A 19,774-nucleotide genomic window follows, 5' to 3' on the forward strand; every position below is an offset into this window, starting at 1 on the left:
GGTCTACAGCGCCAGGACACTCGGGTAGAGTAACAGTGCGCTTTACAAGTATCCCACATTTACATTTACATTTACTGTGGCGATCCACTTTATGATATTATGCCGCCCTACTAATCACCTAATGATAGGTTGTGGTATCATCTGGTGGTGAGGGTTTTGAGGGGTACCGGTCTGCAGCCGCGTGCCGTGGAGGGAGTTACGGTGGGGCAGGGAGGCGGGGAGGGGGAGGGGCAGGGTGGAGAGGGCTAAAAAACGGCACCTGGATAATTACAGGTAAGTAAACAATTTAAATAATAAAACGAATTTCGTAGCTCGCACTGCATCGCAAAATGTGATGCAGTGCGCGCTACGAAATTCGTTTTATTATTTAAATTGTTTACTTACCTGTAATTATCCAGGTGCCGTTTTTTAGCCCTCTCCACCCTGCCCCTCCCCCTCCCCGCCTCCCTGCCCCACCGTAACTCCCTCCACGGCCCGCGGCTGCCGGTCTGGTTTTGTATCATCAACAAGGTCTGCATCATATTGATTCCATGGATCACTTATAATGTCTGGGTCCTCCTGTGGGTCTTCAAAATATGGAAGATCATATGCTGCTACATCCTCCCCTGTATTAATGTCACTCATTGAAAATGGTGCGGTGATATTTGTAGCTGTTCTAAAGGAACTTGCTCTGGTGAATGTGTATAAGCTGGTGATGTCGCTGGTGGTGGCAATACAGGAAGCAGAGGGGAGGAGGAGGAGGAGCTATAGGTGTAAAAGCTAGTGGAGGAGCTGAAGTCGGAGGAAAAAGAATAGGGCTGGTGCATTGTTTCCTGGGAGCCTTAGGTGGATCTGACCCCATGGTTTATTTGTTGAATATCTTCTTCGTCTTTGGAAGTGTGTCAGTTATGGTTAGAAACAGTTTTATCACTACTTTGCCAGTATATGGATGAATCAATAAAGTATTTTGCCTTTTATTTAGCTTGTCTTGAAGCTTTTCAAGAATTGGCTGAACAGGTCGTTGTTTGGGCTCTGACACTGTTGTTGGCAGTTTCTACACTAAGAGTAGTTTTGGTGCCAAAGGGATTTTCTACACGGATGATGGTTTAGGCGGCTGATGGTGTTTCAGGGCTGAAGGTGTCGTCAGGTCTTTCGGCACCAAAGATGTCTTCGGGTCAGATGATGGCAGTTTTGGCTCTGATTTTTTCAGTACCAGCACCAAAGCAAGTTTCAAAGTCTTAGACTTCTCGATGCTTGTCGAATGTTTGGAGGCGGACGGACTTGAGCCTGCTCCTTAGCCTGTTTTAGGAGACAACCATGGACCAAGGGCAGTGGGGTTCTGTGAGCCACCTTAAATGTTTTTGTGGAGGTCTGGAAGGCTTTTGCTGGTGTAGTCACGTGCCCTTATGATGTGGAGGGATCTGGGTCGGAGTCAGAGCCTTCACCACTGCTAGCCAGCAGTATGGGGATGTCCATAGGCATCGCCTGTGTCTCGGCATCCTCTGTCTCCTCTTCTAGCTCTACTGCTGGTCTCCGAAAATAGCAGGCACATAAGCGACGTGTTGTGTCTGCATGGTGGAGTGGACCCAATGAACGTTCCCTCTGTGCCAAAGCATTTTCTTGGGACAAAAGTGCAGGCAAGCCTCACAAGACACCTTGCCATAATCTGGGGACAAACAGAGATTACAAACGGAGTGCTGGTCCTGCCTGGAATACTTGGCATCGCACTAAGGACAGAAACTAAAAGGTGTCTTTTCCATCCCTCATTATCGTCGAGTAGAGAAAGATGGTGTCTGGAAATGAAAACAAAGTTAAACTGGGCCCGAGCCTGGGCGGGCGGATCAAAAAAGTGGAAGGACCACCAATAGGTACAATTGCTGTCTATGTTTGTGTCAAAAGGTGATGAAAATGGGGCTCTGGAATAGCCTTGTGGCAGGAATCGCGCTTCGGTTATGGAGCTCCGAGATCAACGCCCAAACCTGATGGCGGAAAAAACAATCTAACAAAGGACCCGATGATCATGCGCAACAAAGACTATAGGAGGAGTCACTATACTTCATGACTCAAATAACTTCTTCAAAGAAAAACAAGTTGCAAATGTCCAAGCCCAACACTAGATGGCAGGAGCATGATAAGCATATGTATTTAGGGCCAACACATGCTATGAAAACAGTTTTTGGGCATCTTATCATTTTTTTGTTTTCTGCCCATATCACTTTTCACGGAAGCACTTTTTATCTTTCTGGTATTCACTTATGCGATCTAGAATTGTAATGCATTATATTCAATTACTGATTCATGGATGCTAGCTTATCCCAGATGTATTAAGGGTATTGCATTCATTATATTAGTTATTGTGCGGATTGCAGTGGAACTGTGTGGCATGGAGTGGAATTGTGTGGATTACAGTGGAATTGTGTGGTGTGCAGTGAAACTGTGTGGCATGGAGTGGCGTGGAATTGTGTGCTATGACATTCTGTGGATGTAGGGGTCGAGAAGTAATGGCTTAATGAGTTAAGAAATATGGGCGCACCATGGTGATGGAGGGTGCACTGAGGAGAATGATAAGGGGGCAGGAAAAAGAAGTGATGGTGAAGGAAAGGTAAAAGATTACAATGCAGGTACGAGAGAGGTAGAAGTGAAGGGACAAGAGAGCTGTGAGCACAGGGAAGGGAAAGGCGAGGGTATAAGGAAGGGAGAGACTGCAGGGAGAATGAATTCAATAGATCATGCTCGGTCTACAGAGGAAGGAGGGGAAAGGTTGGAGGGAGAGGTAAGCTCTAGAGATGGGGGTACAAGGAGAGGTGAACTGGAAAGGTGAAGAGCAAGAAGAAGTGAAGTGAAGGTACAGAGATAAAAAGGAGGTTATAGGGAGGAGAGAGAAAAGCAGAATAGGGGGGAGAGAGTGATCATGGTGCAAAGGAGACCAGCAGATAAGAGTGCAGGGAGGAAGGAAAGATGAGGGGTTAGTGTGGGGATAACTGAATGTAGAGACAGGGCTGCAGGAAAAAAGAGCTTTAGATGATGACTGTGAATGTGCAGGCAGGCAAGAGAGAGGAGAAGATGTGGAACTGTATGTAGAGGGCTATCATCACATACCTTTGCTGGGGATCCTCAGCCTGCAGGGTAGAGAGATGGGGGTGATACTGTGCTGTGAGACCAAAGCCGGCAAACTCCCTGGATGATAAAAGAAAAACAAAAAGACACAGCTGTGCTTAATAAATGTGAAACTGAAGACCAGCTACCCTGCCATCATACTGTTGACAGAAGAGTACATGAATTGGGGTCTGTTTCATTGTGAAATCACTGAGTGGTACCAAACAGAAGTAGAGCCCTTCTGACAAAAACACAACTTACTGCACTAAAAAATAACAGTCAACAGCCATAGTAATTCTAGTGCTCTCCGTCCAACAAGCCACTTTCCCCCCAAAGCATTACCTACCAAGGGTACTTCTTTTATTTTCTTAGTGTCCAGTAGAACCGTTAGCTCTAACAACACAATGTTTCATACCCTTTTTAGCTTGTACCTCAGTAAATGGGTCTTTGACTTTGTCAAATAGTTTATGGAGTAACCATGAGCCATTGTGTGCAGCATCCATTTGTAGCACCACGGGAATGTATTTGTGAGTCCAGGATCCACACCATGCACAGGACAGAATAGGTACATATGGATGTCAACCAAGGGGAATACACTTGGATTGACAGTTTGCAGGCTTACTCTGGGAGATAACTTATTCTTTCCAACTCAAGGTGAGGGAAGATTTGCAAACATGGCATCATGTTTATATGGTGGCTACAATGACCAAAACAGATCAGTCAAAAATATTTCTCAGCATAGTATCTGTTGGCTGGGTGTCGACTTTACTGGTAACCTACAGATCACAGTGCCTACAGAATGCATAAGGAGCACCCTCTGTGACTGCAGGAGCAATGGACGCCAGAGGGAGGGGAAAACCCCTGGCATGGATTACAGTCATGGGCACACTCCAGCAGACTGTATTCTAAGGAATGTCCGCTCGTGAGTTAGGACTAACTTAAGTGGCAAAATGTATTATCGTAGTGCCTAGAATTTAATATGGTCCTAGTAAAACATTAAGGTCCTTTTAACATCTATGGAAACATTGGTAAATGAATCAAGGAGGCAAATCTTCTTGTGTATGTGAAAATCTAGAGATTTTTGATAAAAAATATAGGAGGATAACTTCAAAAGACAACCTTTTCTATCTTAATGATTCCGCTGGAATTAAAGCTGATGCTTGCTGACTCACAGATCCAATGTTATGGTGGCTAAGGAAATTGTTTTACGATTTATCCAATGAATGTCAACATCGGGTGTGATTGCTTAGAGGATGGATAAGCAGGAATCAAAATGCCTCTGACCAACTCCATTGGACATACTTTGCTGGCTCCTCTGGTTGAAAGGCTACAACAAAAATGACCCAAAAAGAAATAAATGAAATAGAATGAGACCTTGGTTTGGCCTGCTGATGCAGTCTGATTACAGGACGTATTGTTTGGTCAAACTCTTTAGTACCACTGGGGTTCTAGGGCCAGCGCCTTGAGACCCTACGGGTATGTAGTGCGCTCTATAAATGTCATTGATTGATTGATTGACAATACAGGTAAACACTAATTGGATATGCAAGTTTTCCCATATTAGCACTTGTCCCTCAAATGGTAGCAAGGGTGTGCATTCAGGGCTCACTCCAGGAGGTGACGGGGATTAGAAATTCTGATTCAGTACGATACTGAAAATAACATTTAGTAACAAGAATATCCAGTCAGTGCTTGGTTTAGAAAAAGAAAAAGGGCTTTATTTGAGAGATAAGTGAATAGTTCAGTTCAACCTAAGATACACAAAAAAACAGAAGGTGCTAGCAGGTTTCAGGCTGTCATACATCCTCAAATAGGAAGCTGGGTTTCCTGTAAGGAAAAATGCTCCTTCCCCAGTGCAAAACAAGCTGCTAGTCAGACATTCACTGTTTACCTAACAGCCTTTTCTACCTCTTGGTACCGTGGACCGGAATGGAGAGCTACTTCAGAGAATGGATTGTTTTCTTTCTGTTGAATCATGCTCAAACAGTTTCTATTCTACCTTTCCATTCCTCCCCTACTGCAGAGTTCCTCAGGACTACACTCAAAGCCCAACTCTGTTCAAGCTCCTTGTTATGCCCCTTGCTAGACGTATTTGTTCTTTCAATCAGAAGTGCGAAGATGTCAAGCAACTCACTTTGATGCTGCATCGGGACACAGATTTAGCTCAAAAGAACGTTTACAGCACATTGAGTGCAGTCTCGAATTAGTTGATGTTCAACTGCCTGAAATGAAATTCTGAGGTTGCTATTTTGGGGGAATCTCTCTCTATCTGCTCGTCATCTTGGTGGTCGGAGGGGCTTGGACACTGTCTCGGCTCTTAAAGAGTAACCAACATTCTTGGGATCTATTTTCATGATAAGCTGTCTTCCATAACTTAGATTGCTACGGTCTGCGTTTCCTCCTTCTTTCACTTCAAGATCTTAAACTATATCCGTCCCTATCTTGCCAGATTGCTCTAACTTTCAGGTGCTTCAGGGAGTTGTAGTCTTCTATCTGGATTATGTTAATGGCCTCTATTTAGGAAATCCATGGGCCACAACGCACTACCTTCAATCGGTTCAACTGTTTCAAAATGGGCTTGCATGACTTCTGCTTAAATGATCTAATATGTGAGAAGGTTGCATTGGTTACCTATCCATACTCACATGATTTTCAAAAGTCTATGTATTTGCTTGAAAGTGCTGCATGTCAAAATCCTCCTTCAAGTCAGCTCTTTACCCGCTGTACTCCTACTTGCTCTCTCCCCTCTATCCTTTAGGAAAAAGAAGACCTGCTTCTTTTCACAAGGTGCTAGATATGGGTTAACACTGGCTGTATTGCCAATATTGTTCTATGGGGCTTGGTTTGGCAGACTTAGGGAATTTCAGAAGAACCCAGGTCTCCATTTCTTAATAGAAGCTAAACTCTAGCAAAACGTCATTAAAGCTGGGAAAGGGATACTGTAAGGAAATGCCTTTTTTGTATGGATACCCACAAAGCTTTGGAATGATGCTGCTGGTTTTTCGACTCTGAGAGTGCATGAGGCCTGCTTACCAGACCTCAGTATCAAGGCCCTAGCCCTTAAACATGTATGTTCAATTAGCCTACACCCAATTGGCATAAGCTAACATACCCTCATATATGGTACCAGGGGTACTGAGGGCCTGTAAATTAGAGTGTACCCTCAGAGACTGCAGCATCGGTTGTGCCACTCTGAGTGCAACAAGGTAAAACACGACTCCCAGTCTACCACAACAGACCAGTAGAACAGCCTAAAACTGCTAACTTGACTTTGCCATTTTAAGCAATGCTAAAGCGCAAACTACCTTTTTGATGTGTGTAAGGTACCCCTACAGCAGGCCTTATCAAGTCCTATTGCAGGGTGCAGCATATTAAAAAGCTTGAAAAGTATAACATGCATTTAACATGTTCTCTGACCGTAAAAACCCACCATTAACGATTTTACTGTGAGAGAGACTGATACCCCATAGGCTAATAGAGAGTTACATGCTGAAAACTCAGCTCGGCAAAATTTTGAATGGACCATCAAAGTTGGTGCTATCAAACAACTTGTTACATTAAGCCCGACTTGATAGCCAAGTCAAAATTAATGTAACCTGTTGACACATACAACTTTTAGAAAGTGGCCACTCTATTGCCCAAGTTAGCCGTGGCCATTTGCAGATGCTGACCACGAGACTTCCTTGTGTTCGCCTGGGAAGATGTGTAGAGGCCTGCTGCTGGAGGTGTTACCTTTTTCTGAAAGGGAGCCACATTGGTGGTTGCCCAAATGGTGAGCTTCTTTGGGGAAGCTGTCTTTGAAGGGCAAATAGTGAACACACTCAAGAGGGACAGCTCTTTTGATCGGGTAGACAGGCTGGCATCGGGAACCGAGGGGAGGAAACACTGGCCAAACCGTTTTCTTCCATGGGCGTGAAGCCCCCAGGTAGCCACACCTCTAGCATGAGCTACCAAGCTCCACACACCGAGTGAGTGGTCCTGCAATCTTGGGAGTGGGCAGAATAAAGCACTCTGGGATAACTAGATGTCACACTTCACAGGAAGTGGACATCAGGTGGGATGATCCTGATAGCCCATTTGCTAGTGACCGAGACCTCCCTTAAGGGCACGTTCTGGGCATAAACAAGGCATTCCTGGGCCTTACAACTGAAATCTCGCTAGGACTGGCAAAGAGCACCGAAGACGGACTGCCCTGTTGATTCTGGAACCCTCAAAAAAGAAGCTGCACCAAAATTTAACTACAACTGCTACTCCTTGGGTTACACAAGGTAAGGACTGCGTCTGCTGTGTTCTGCTTATAGAGAAGTCGTACCCCACACCCAGCCAGAAGCAGAAACTCCAATAATCAGTTGGTGACTTATTGTTCACAGCAGAGGGCCATAAAAGTTGAAGATGCCTGCCTGGGGGAGCCAGTAGCCGCGATCACTTGTTAGTCAGTCTTCATTGCAGTGCAGCTCAGGAGGCCGAACCCTGCTTCTCAAAAGTTGCACCCAAGTCTGCTCAGCCCGGGAGAGTAGTTGGAGTGCAGTTTGGTCACCCAGAAGGAGTGTTATCGCCAAGAGAAGGAAACAACTGGGTTTATTGTGCCCGGTGACTAGTAGTTCAGTGGTGACTGGACTTTTGCTGGATCAAAGAGGACTTTGAGTGACATCGACCAAAGTCACCCAATAAAAACTATGGACCGAGCAGTGGCCTTTGGAAGACCCAATGACCACACAGCATCTTCAGCATCCTTGAGCATATTCAGCATTCTGAATCCCTTGTATTAGGACCACTCCCTAGAAGTCGATGGCAATGGACCATTTACACTGGAACTGGACTGAATACTGATTTTCTGAACAAGTTAACTGTTTCTTTGGACCTTGCTGGTCCCTTTGTCTTTCTGCACTATGACCAAAGATTTCTTGAAAAAGTTTTGAAGTGTCAGATTCGTTGAATTTGTCAGTGCTCTTTTGGGTTATGTGAAAAGTTGTGATTTACTGTTTCTTTAAAAATCTATATCTATGGGACCCTCTGATGGATCTTTTTTGTTTTGGTGTCTATACAGTCATTAAAAATATAACCTATTTTTATAAATATTGTTTCGGAATTCTTGAAAGTCATGGTTTGTTTGGTGCGGTTTCAATGCTTTACATGTTTTCCTTTATTGAAGCCTGACTGTTCGAAGCCACAGCCTCCGAGGGTTGAGCTAAGGTTTAACAAAAAAAGTCTGACTGGTCCTGGAAGGGTTGGCAGTGTATTACATAGTGAGGTCCCACAATTACACCAGATAATACACCCCATTTCCTGACAGATACGGGTGCTGACACACTGCACACAGCTCTGGTTCTTGAGTACCACTCTGGAATAAAAGGATCACAGCTATGAACAGTCTAAGGCCAGGAAGAAAGATGTCACTCAACAAATGAAAAGCCCAAACACCAGTCAAAGAACTCGGAGCCCAACCGATAAGTGTTTTAGGTACTCCTGCTGCTCCAGGGGTGTTATATCCTGGCTGACTTTAAACGTGATTCAGAAAAGGGGGTGGTGATGACTTTAAACGTGGCCTAAAAGCAATAAGGTTTAACCCACCTTTAAATCCACACAACAGAATAGCTTTATTTTACAATAGTGGCCCAGTTGTGTTGCCCAGGGAGTAGTCTATGGCTAATAAAGGACACTGGATGCTCCCTTCCATTTTCACGGAGTTGAGCAAGTACTGTTCCAACTCCTTTGTTGGAAGCATCCGTCTGTACAGTGAAGGTCTGACCCCAGTCATGAGCCTGTAGCACAGCAGTGGTGTGTGCTGCCTTCTTCTAGTATTCACATGCCTTCTGATATTCCTCAGGTCAAATAAACTTTTTGGGCTATGTTTTGAAGTTCAAAAATGTCAAGGAGGCAATTGAGATCCCATAGATGATCACAGAAATCCTGTAATACTAGGTAGGCGAGGTTCAACATGACTTCTATTGATCAGTGATAAAAAAATAATGATAATTTTAAATAACATGTATAAACTGCAGAGAAGGGGTGAAATCTCTTGGGGTGAGAGTATCATACAGTCTCAGGCTTGGCAGGCAGATCCTGGAATGTTCTCACAGTAAACCTGGACTACTCACTCACCGAAATAAGGCTCATTCTGACAGCCCTTGATCTTCACGCCCTTGGGTCCGGTCTCTATCAGAAAGTGTCGGACAAGCTGTTCTGTGGGATCACCTGAAACACAGCAGTCAAAATGCTTGCCACATTAAGAATAGTCCTTAGGGAGCTCTGGTAGATTTCAGAAAATATCCATTCACAACATGCGCCTTCACAACACGCTTTGGCAACACACACCCTCTCCACAAAAATAGTCGAGTTCCAGCTTGGGGTCTATAAGAGATTCCCATGCTGGTAATAATTCTGCTATCTAGGGGTTTGGTTCAAAATGTTTAACTTGTTTTGTGTTAAAGCAAAATGAGTCAGTCTGACATGACATTATAGCCTCACTAGTCCACTACCTAATGACATCTTTAACTTGTATTTACATTCTACTATAGTATATACAAGGATATTTGTGAGGTGCGTGTGTACGTGTATATAAAGAGTATAAATAAAAACACATTTTCTATCTTCCTATATGAAACAGAGGCATGCTGTGTCACATGTGATACAAGGTGCAAGAATAGGATTACAGTTAACTTTTTTTGCAGCTTGAATCTGTACTGGATTCACATGCTGTTCATAGCCTTTGCAGCAGTGATGTTCCCCTAAAAGCAGAGGCAGGCGTAATGTTGGGATTTTTACACAGATTTCTTAGTGTTGTCTGCCATACCACTTCTCCTGGCTATACCGGAGAGTCCAGATAATAATGGCATGTGAAAAAAAGCAACGCTTTATGTGCATGCTTTACATATGTCTTGCAAAAACATATTACCTAAGAAAGCCAGTGCTTCTGTCTTTTTATGAGCTGGATTTACCCGGATCCCAAGCTGTTTGTTTGCAAATATGTGCCTTATCCATGTTATACACTAATGTTCTCTTAATGTTCAAAGTCCAAAGTGGCCTTTATTCAGAAAGAGGATAAAAGAAGAAAGTTGGTATCTCTATTATTTGGATGACATGGAAAGACGAGAAAACGTTCTGAAACTTTCTTGGGTGTGTTCTTAAAAATATCCCATCCTTTATTTGAACTTCTATTTAAAGGTCGCTTGACTGAGAAAGCCTGTAGCCTTCTTACTTGTCTGAGAGATATGCTAACAACTAAAAAGCAACCTTGAAAAACAACTCTGGGAGATAGCATTTGTGCATTGGTTGAAGAAGGTGTTTTTGGGAAAAAGAAAATTAAACTCCCACGGTCATAGTGGTAGGCGAGTATGGTTGAATCATTCTCTTGGGACCTACACCAAAGACCTTAACATTTGGAATCCTCAACTTAAATCAACTTAATTTAGTGCTTATTTAGGGAGCTTAAACTATCCAAAATATATTTTACAGGGCTGATGCTAAACTCTGTGGTTAAAACGGGCAATGTAAAATGTCTTGCACTAATTCCCCTTAAAGGTGGCATAACTTTGTGGATGCGCCGTGCAATACATTATTTCCATTTTGCTGCACCACATAACTTTGCTATAGAATGCTTCTCCTCGTTAAGGACAACCAGGCATTACCAAGGCAGTCTAACTGGCAACACTCTGAGACTTTTTCGGAGCCAGGCAATCAAATTTAGTGTCAGGACTCACTGTCTGATATTGTTCTGTTACACACTCTAAGCAAATTCGAATGTGCAGCAGTGTCTATTACATGGTTATGTACTTATTAATTTTATTTAGAGAGTTTTATATAGCGCTAGCAAGACCCGAGGGTATCAGAGCGCTTTACAACATGTACACAGGTGAATAAGAGATAGCAGACAGAGCAAAAAGGAGAGTGTGTGGGAAGGCACTGCAGTGAAATTGCTCGAAGGTTAGAAGTGTCGAGCGGGGAGGAGATCCTTGAGTGTTTTTTTGAAGGTCACGAAGAAGGGGTTGGTTCTGAGATCTGTTGGTAGGGAGTTCCAGATTTTGGGGGCATTTCCCAAAAAGGAGCACGTCAGGGGGGATGAGAAGTAGGTTGTTGGTGCTCCTCAGGTTTCTTGTCTGGCCTGCCTTGGTGACCTTGTCTGCAAGGTAGGCTGGTTTGCCAGTGTGAATGACTTAGTGGGTGAGACAAGCAGTTTTGAACTGCCAGCGAGCTTCAATGGGGAGCCATTTGAGGTTTTTCAGGGAGGGTGAGATATGACTGTGTCTTTTTGTTCAAGTGCCCATCCTTGCTGCTGTGTTTAGAGTTGTTCTCATGGGGGCTAGGTGGGATTTCGCTGTGCCTTTGAGGGTAGAATTTCCGTAGTCTAGTCTGGATAGAACCCGGGCTTGCATTGCGGTCTTGAGATCATGTGGCGGGAGGAAGGACTTGATTTTGTTGAGTAGTTTTAGTTTGTAGTGGGCACTCCTAGTGGTAGCCTTGATGTGCACGCTCATGTTCAGGTTAGGGTTTAGTAGGATGCCCAGCGACTTGGCATAGCCGGTCTGATTGGTGAGAGTCCAGGAGATTGTGTTGATGTGCTGGGTGAGTTTGAGTAGGACACATTTCTCAAGGATTTTGCCAGGAAGGGCAGGTTTGAGATTGGCCTGAAGTTGTTAAGGTCCTTGGGGTCTAAGCCTGTTTTTTTAGTAGTGGAGAGACTTGGCCAAGTTTCAGGCAGTCTGGCATGACCCCCGTTTTTAACGAGCTGTTTATTATCATCGTCCAGAGGGGTGAAATGACGTGGCTGAAGTTTTTTACCATGGAGGCCGGGAGGGGGTCTGCGAAGTGGGAGACGGGTTTAGAGTTCTCAATTAGTTTGGAGATGTCCGATTCTGAGAGTGGCTTAAATGCTTTCCAGAAATTAAGGGTGGAGGGGGATCCTGGGGATTGGTTGCCCTCTTTCGACTCAGGGAGGGGGATTCCTGCTTCGGAGTCAGGCACTTGTGTGTGGCTATCAAGGGAGGACTGGATCAACGTGATTTTCTCTTCAAAGAATTTGGCGAATTTATCGCAGCGTTCTTTAGGGCCCTGAGGGGCTTTAGCGGGAGGTTTCGAAGTCTGTTTTTTTACGATGTTGAAAAGGTTTTTAGGGCGGTTTATTGCATTGTCAAGGCCGTTACGGAAAATGGCTGCTTTTTCATTCAGGATGTGGTTTTTGTATATTCTTCATTCTGCTCTGAGTCGGTAGAGGTGAGTTAAGGAAGGGTTAACTCGCCAGAGTCTTTCTGCAGCTCTGAGTTGTCGTCTTTCTGAGTTGAGATCCTTGGTGAACCAGGATCTCTAAGGGGTGTCTCTAATCTTTTTTAGTTTGATACAGGCTACTTGGTCTAGGATGGCTGTCATCGTAGAGTTAAAGTGGGTTGTGAGCTCGATCGTTGAGAGGTCGCCTGATTTAGGGGGAAGGCTAGAGATCCTTGTTTTTTCCAGCTCAGCTAGGGGAGCTTGGCTTAGGTTTCTGGACCAGTGAAGTGTTTTCTTAGTATGGATGGGGTATGGTTCTTCCAGGTGTAGGTGGAACAGGATGATGCGGTGGTCTGACCAATCAACTGGGAGGATGTTATTGATGGTTATCGACTTCTCTTGGGCAATGATGGCGTCAAGGGCTGAGCCTCTGTTGTGGGTTTGTTCTTTGTAGTGTTGGTTGAGGTTGTGCTAGAGTAAGAGTTCTTTCAAGGATTGGATTTGGGTGTTTTGTTCATCATTCCAGTGTAGGTTGAAATCGCCTAGCATTATATTGTTGGCATCTGAGAGTGAACAGTGAGTTTCCAGGCCTGATAGGTGGTTGAGGAAGGGGCGAGTGTTGCCTGGGGGGGTGGTAGAGAGGGTGGAAGTTTGTTGACTTATTGGTTTTCAACCGTATGGAGGTGTTGAGATATTCAATGGTGCTGTAAGTGGAGGAGACAGATTCCACCATGATGATTGTATTCTTATGGATAATGGCTAAGCCCCCGCCTATTTGGTCGATTCTGTCTTTTTTGATGATTGAGAATCCAGGAGGAACTAGTAAGTCGAGGATCGGATAGGATGATTCATTGAGCTAAGTCTCAGTGATGAATGCAATATCAATGTCATAGTTAAGGATTATTTCCACCAGTTCTGTAGCATGCTTGGAGGCAGATCTACAGTTTACGAGTAGGCAGTTGGTATTACTCGAGTCGAGGTTGTGTTTCTGAGAGGTGGGTGCCCTGGGGATATCCGAGAGGTGTGCTGGCGGTCTGGGCGTTAACCTGGGTGGAACAGGGTTTCTCCCGATACCAGTGATCACTTGGATCTTGGAGGTGGGTTCTCTTTTACTGGATGGTGTCCATTTGTATGTTTTGGCCAGCTCCATTGCTTCGCGATGTGACATCTTAGGAGTAGATCGAATCGGTCTGTGAGCGCGGTTTGTTGAAGGAGTGGTGAGCAAACTGTTAGGCTGAGATTCTGGGGGTTGGAGTGGAGGTCTGGTGTAGCCCGAGGGGTAGAGATGTGAGCAGTGGGCATGGTAGGTGCCGGTTTTAAGGGTCTTTAGGATTTTATTGATGCCTAGTATCACTTTATTGAGCTGAGTTTCCATGTGACTTAGTCTTTCCTTTAAGTCTGGAGTGGGGATTTGGTTAGGATATTTCCATCAAATGTGAGAACCGTATCTGTCTGTTCCCATGCTGGTGAAAAGAGTATCTTAGCCACTGCAAATGTTTCCCAAAATGTTTAAGTCAGCAGATTGGTGCAAAAAGTATGCAATATCCCATTTTAGTTTATCAACAGTGCTTTCCTTTAGACTGACAGTATTAATACCAGGTTGTGGGGGACATTTTCAGTTTCCTCTAATTATGAATAGACCTATGAAAGTTGTGCTCCATAGGTTGAAGACCTCATCAAGAACTCCATGGTCTCTTTACCACTTGTGAACTGTCTGCAACTCAGAAGAGATTGGTTTGAACCCCTATTAGGTGGTCAGCTGTTATGTGAATGTTTCTCTGGTAAATACGGTGCACATCATTTGTTCTATCTGTAAATGTTTTTACAATTGGGTGCCTCCATGTGTCCCCTAGTACGGCATCGTGGTTATGGTGTTTGTGAGGACCTCCAATACTTTTCCCTAGAGCTGTCTTTGGAATACTTGCTAGTCCTGCTGTTTTCAGGTCTAGCACATTGATGAGATGGTTGACTTTTTGTGGACTTTACTTCTCTTGTATGTCATACGCATTAGGTGTACTCTGCACTAAGTGTGGAATTTGTCTATTGTTATGGTCACCTATAGGACAGGGTTTGCAAAGGTTCGTCCCGGTTACAAATTCTTTGGTATCCGCCATGCCACACTTCTCTCACTCTTCTCTGGAGCAGCCACTAAACACTAGACACTCCTCTGATCCATCTGTTCGACAGCCACTAGGTCTTACCAGATTCTGACTATTGTGACCATTTCCAGTAAAGGAAATCTGTAGAACTTACCCAAGCCTCTTCATGTGAAAGGTACTTCTATTGCTTAGGTGTACAGTAGAGTTGTTAGTTCAGACAACAAATGGAAGTTTCCTATCCTCCTCGGCTTATAACTCGGTAAGTGGTTGTTTGGCTTTGTCAAATGTTTTATGCTGTAGCCATAAGCTAGGGTGTTCAGCATCCATTTGCATGAGATTACAGTGTTCTAGATGTGACTGAAGAACCTCTACCTTCCCACGATTAGCGTGCTAAAATCAGGGGAATAGTATTGTTTGCTGGTCGTGCCACCTCAGTTGCTTGGTGTATCGATCTCATGAGGGGGTATTGTGAGACTCACATAGTTATAAGATTGCAATGTTAACCTGCGTATGTCGTCTTGTTTCTAGAATGCCTTTGTAAAATGGCGACCATTGCTGTAAGGGCCAAAGAGACTCTGCTGTTATCTGTCTCCTTAAAAGTGTGACTGTTAAACTTTTAACTGCAATTTACAGTCAAGAAACACTCCTGACTGGTTGTCTATTGTTCGCTCTGCTAAACATAGGTAATATTACAAGTAGAAGGCGCCTCGAGGGAAATCGGCTGCTGGTTCAATATTTTTGGTTACAGACTCCCTGCTTCCCCCTTGGTAATGTTTATCTCAAGACCAGTATGATCTGCTGTGGAAATTGGGTGTGCAATCTCATTCAAAGATGTTTAGTTAACTTTCGGGGAGAAGAAGTCATACAATTCTATGTTTTAGAAGTCATTTAATTTTTAGTGGACGTCTAAATAACACCACTGTTAAATTAGTGTAATTGAATGCTCCATCACTATTGCTAAACTGTTAATCAGTGCTCTAAAAGCTCCCCATCACTGAACACTCGCATTCACAAAATGCTCCCCCAACATCCACATCACAGAATGCTTACACTACAAAAGTTCCTTTAATACTTACTATCAGTCCAGGCTTCAAGAGCTGGAAAACAGCACTCTGAGTCACTTTTCGTGTTTAACAGACTTGTTCCTTCTTGTTTTCTTTAAAAGCTCCCTTTGGATTGCACCCAAATTCACTGCACAGCACAGTCATGGCAGAAAAACCACCACCCTCACCAACCAACTCAAATAGGGCTCTCTGCATTTCTCTGGACAGAAACTTACCTTTGCCTGGCAGAGTGATAGCGTTGGGTGGGGGAGTTGCCACCTTCAGAGCAAGTCCGTAGGCCCCCTGGAAAGAGTTGCTGTCCCGGATCAAGAAGAATCCTGGCTCCTTGTCTTTCAGTAGAGCAATGGCTAATGGGGAGAAAGGATGTTGAGTAACGGAAACCCTCCAAGGAAGGATACACTCAATTGGTACGTCCATTTCTCTAACCGCTCTATCTACAATTCCAGAAATCCATCAGTTTCCAGGCAGCATATACCTTTCCACCCAGTATCATCATTTTCAATGCTTTACCGGAAATCATTGTTTCTGGACAAGTTCAGAGGAGATGCCATAACATGACAGACACGATACCTCAAAACTGAACCAGCAAACGTGCATGCCTCAAACTTCTGTCAACGCAGGCTTAATCGCACATGCCTAACGGGAGAACACAGCATCTTCGTAAGTAAGAATATAGCTACAAACATGACAACATTCCCAGCCCATGGGGTCAGAGCAAATTTCATCTTCACATTTTAGATGTTTTCATATTTCCTTTTTTAAGGCTAATATTAAATTAGGTTTGGAGTCCTGTTTGGCTGAGAGTGGATCTCTGAGCTTCAGAACTTGAGTATTTTTCTGACTTGCTATTGACAATCAGTCTGTTCATTCAGCCTCCATTATTTGTATGCCCCTCTGGCCATAACTGGTGTGAAAGGATAGGCCAGATCAAACAGGCCAAGTTTTAGGAGGAGTCCAAGAAACAGTGCTCACCCCTGAGGGTGTTTAATGAAGCACATTAAAATAATAATAAAGCGATCTTTTTAACCACTAAATTATATTAAAATCACCAGTATTATTTACAACAATATTACTTCAAAAAGCAATATCCTTGTCACTGAGCTTTGTGAATCACAATATTGGTGTGTCACAGTATTAAATTTCTAATATTTCTGGCTCCCAATATTTTTAAAACTATCTTTCGTTCAAATACACTCAAAAGCGAGTTTTTTCCCCGATGTTATACGTACTATTATAGGTGTAGGAGCACAATATTGAAGTAAAGAATATTTTTGACACAATATTTTTGTCAACGATATTGTATCACAGTGATCACCCTGAGCTGAGCCACTTATTGTGTGATTGAAAAGAAGGTGGATAAAGGAATCAGAAGGGAAGGTATAATTAAATGAATGTGAGCCCTAATCAGAGCAACTGGAATGTTGTAATTCCCTAGCCATGGCTGCATAAATATGAATTAAATGCATACTATCTGCTACATAATTTACAGATTTCAGCAACAAAAAGTTATTTTTGCCAAAACATGTCAAAGGCTACTAAAAATGTTTCTCTCGTGGCGCAACGCAGTGGCAGACTCTTTGCAAAGGTTAACTGGTTACATTTAGTTTCTGATTGCTGTATTTGGTGTCATACTGATACCTAATGACGTAGAACCTTTGCCCAGTAGGTATTGACTTTTAAAATGACAAAACAGTGAAATAATACTGACACAGTGAACAAGTGAGTTATCTGCAGAGTCTTTTACAGAACTACAGCAACTGCTCTTTGCTGACACTCAAGTAAGAACCTGTCGCTGCTCTTCTGAAGCATGTGGTTTAAAAGGATTGGAATGGCAAGAAATCTGTTATGTGGGGTCGGAGGAGAAGTTCCCAAAAAAACAAAATGTATCTTTTTTCCCATGCTTACGGGTGCCTCCACAGGCCTCAGTGATCAGATTTTGAGAGAAAACGCAAAATAACAGTCTTAACCTACCTGCCAAGCCAGGGCTCCATTTAAATGGCCTACACAAAGTAACAGGCAGCACCACCTGTGTAAGCAGCCGGGCCAGGAGGATTCATGGAAGGATAGGTGGGAGTGTGCATGGTACGAATGAATTGAATCATTCAGTATACAGCCAACAATAAACAAAATCACATCACGTAAAAAGTCACAGGACACACAACTCTCCTGGCCCTCTCACAGACATAGGTACACACAAAATGATGGAACTTAAAGAAATAAATGATAAGTATCAAAGGGAGAGAGAGGAAAGGTACATAGGCCAGTTCACTTCCCCAAGTCTGTATATTAGTATCAAAAGGAACTAGCTCTGGAGTGGGTGCTCCTAACGTTTGTATGTATTGACAGAAAAACACATTATGTTTTTAGGAAGGCCTTCACTCACCAACTTAGTTGGTGACATGCTGCATCATTGGGCCCAACCCAGGGTGCCGAGTGCACCTCAGGTGTGCTACAACGCCTGGATACAGCGAAGCAGGTATTGTAACATGAGAAGTGATAGTGGGTGAGCGGGTGTTAAAAAGACTGTCCTAAGGGTCCCACAAGGCAAAAATGACTATTTTAATGTGTGGGCCCTTGGCAGTGAGTAAAAACGAGAGGCGGATATTGTTGGGGATCTAAGGTAACTCCAATATCCCAGGATATTGGAGTTACCTTAGAGTGCTCCTTCTTCAATATAGGCATTTTGGCACTATGGAACGATAAAACTAAAGTTAAAACTAGTGAGAATATAGAAGAACAACGGCGGACTCCAGGTGCTGCACTAGCCTTGGACGGCGTACTCAGAATGAAGTCTAAAGTTCAAAATCAGAAAAGTGGTGTGCACAATCCTCTCCTGCGCCTGCCGCTGAAGGGCGCAACCCATACTGGCCGGGAACAGATATGGGCTGAACAATGGAGCGGTGCACTTCCCAAATCATGTAATATCCAATAAGGAAGCCGAATCAGTATCTTCTTTGCAAAAGACTTTATTTAGATTTCATCAAACATAGTTAGTGAACATCAGCCAACGCGTTTCGTTCGATTTCCGAACTTCGTCAGGGCTTATATAATGTATTCTAACCGACGTATACTGGTTCCTGGATGGTGAATCCAAAGTCGTCTTGTGTGAATAAATAGTCAGAATGTCAGGGCAGCCTCCATAATAAGGGCTCTCAGTCAATAATCTGCCGCAAGTATCGGGCGTGTCTGGATATTGGAGTTACCTTAGAGTGCTCCTTCTTCAATATAGGCATTTTGGCACTATGGAACGATAAAACTAAAGTTAAAACTAGTGATAACATCACCAAAAGAGATTTGAGAGACCTTTTGAATGCCAGACAGGACTGACTGCTCTTGATATGTAGAGTTAGATTATTCCAGAGTTGAAGCTCAAGCAGATGGAGAGGACAGCAACCTATGTAAGACTGCTTAAAGAAAGTCACTGAGACTAAAAGTGAGGTAGTGAGCACAGTCTTCTCTGTGGAATGGAGCACATGAAACACACAGGAAGGTGAGATTCTTCTGCGTCATAAAAGACTCTGTACAGGAGAGAAACATTTTTAAAAATGACTTGACTGGAAGCCAGTGCAAATGAACTCTTGCTTGGGTTACTCTGTCACATTTTCGCAGATTGCTTTCCAGCCAGACTGCAACGTTCTGGATCTGCTGATGCTTGACTAACAGGATTCTGGCAGGCTCAGGTAGAGGAGGTTGGAATGACCGATTCAGGAGAGGACAGTAACAGAGACTATTGGAATATGAAAGTGACAAGGACGATAACGCAAGATACTAAGTCTGTAGAAACATGAGGACGTGGCGCTGATCTGGGCTTTAAGAGAAAGATCTCTGCCCAACAGGACCTCTTAGGGGTCTAAATTTAATTGCATGGAATGGATCTACTTCCAAGTAGGTTGCGCAGAGAGAGTTGAGCTATTGCTCGATGGTGTTGCTGACCAGCAGAATTTCAGTCTTGTTGGCACTGAGCTTGAGAATTTTTGCAGCATCCACAGTTGAATTTCTAACAGACAAGAGATTAGCTTGATGGAGAAATGATGTGACTAACGGTCGAGGGGCACAATCACCTGCGTTTCACCCACATATAAGACTGCAAGGCTGCCCACAAAAATGCATTTAAATGGGCTAGAAGGCCCACTTAGATGTTGACTACCATTAAGGAAAGAGAGGGTCCATGTAGGATTCCACTATAAACAGCTACTGAACATGACTGATACAATGGGAGGAGGGTTGACTGAGTCTGTCCATCAAGAGAGAAGAGAACCACGCTTGGAACATACGGTTTCATGCCGCCATTAGTAAAGCGACTGAGGAATATGCCATGATATCAAATGTCACCGC

At 43.7% G+C, this 19,774-nt stretch overlaps 1 protein-coding gene across 1 annotated transcript in view; it reads right to left on the reverse strand.

The window, feature by feature from the left end:
- Positions 1 to 19,774, reverse strand: part of TNS2 (tensin 2) — a 345,025-nt gene that overhangs the window by 37,596 nt on the left and 287,655 nt on the right. Inside the window, exons 22-24 of the mRNA XM_078689072.1 lie at positions 15,655 to 15,786; positions 9,178 to 9,270; positions 3,079 to 3,156 (exon numbers count right to left, since the gene is read on the reverse strand). Of these exons, the coding sequence (XP_078545198.1) occupies positions 3,079 to 3,156; positions 9,178 to 9,270; positions 15,655 to 15,786 (303 nt within the window). The remainder of the gene's footprint in view (positions 1 to 3,078; positions 3,157 to 9,177; positions 9,271 to 15,654; positions 15,787 to 19,774) is intronic.

The sequence above is a fragment of the Lissotriton helveticus genome, chromosome 1_1 (genome assembly GCF_964261635.1).
Source record: "Lissotriton helveticus chromosome 1_1, aLisHel1.1, whole genome shotgun sequence".
Lineage (NCBI taxonomy): Eukaryota > Metazoa > Chordata > Amphibia > Caudata > Salamandridae > Lissotriton > Lissotriton helveticus.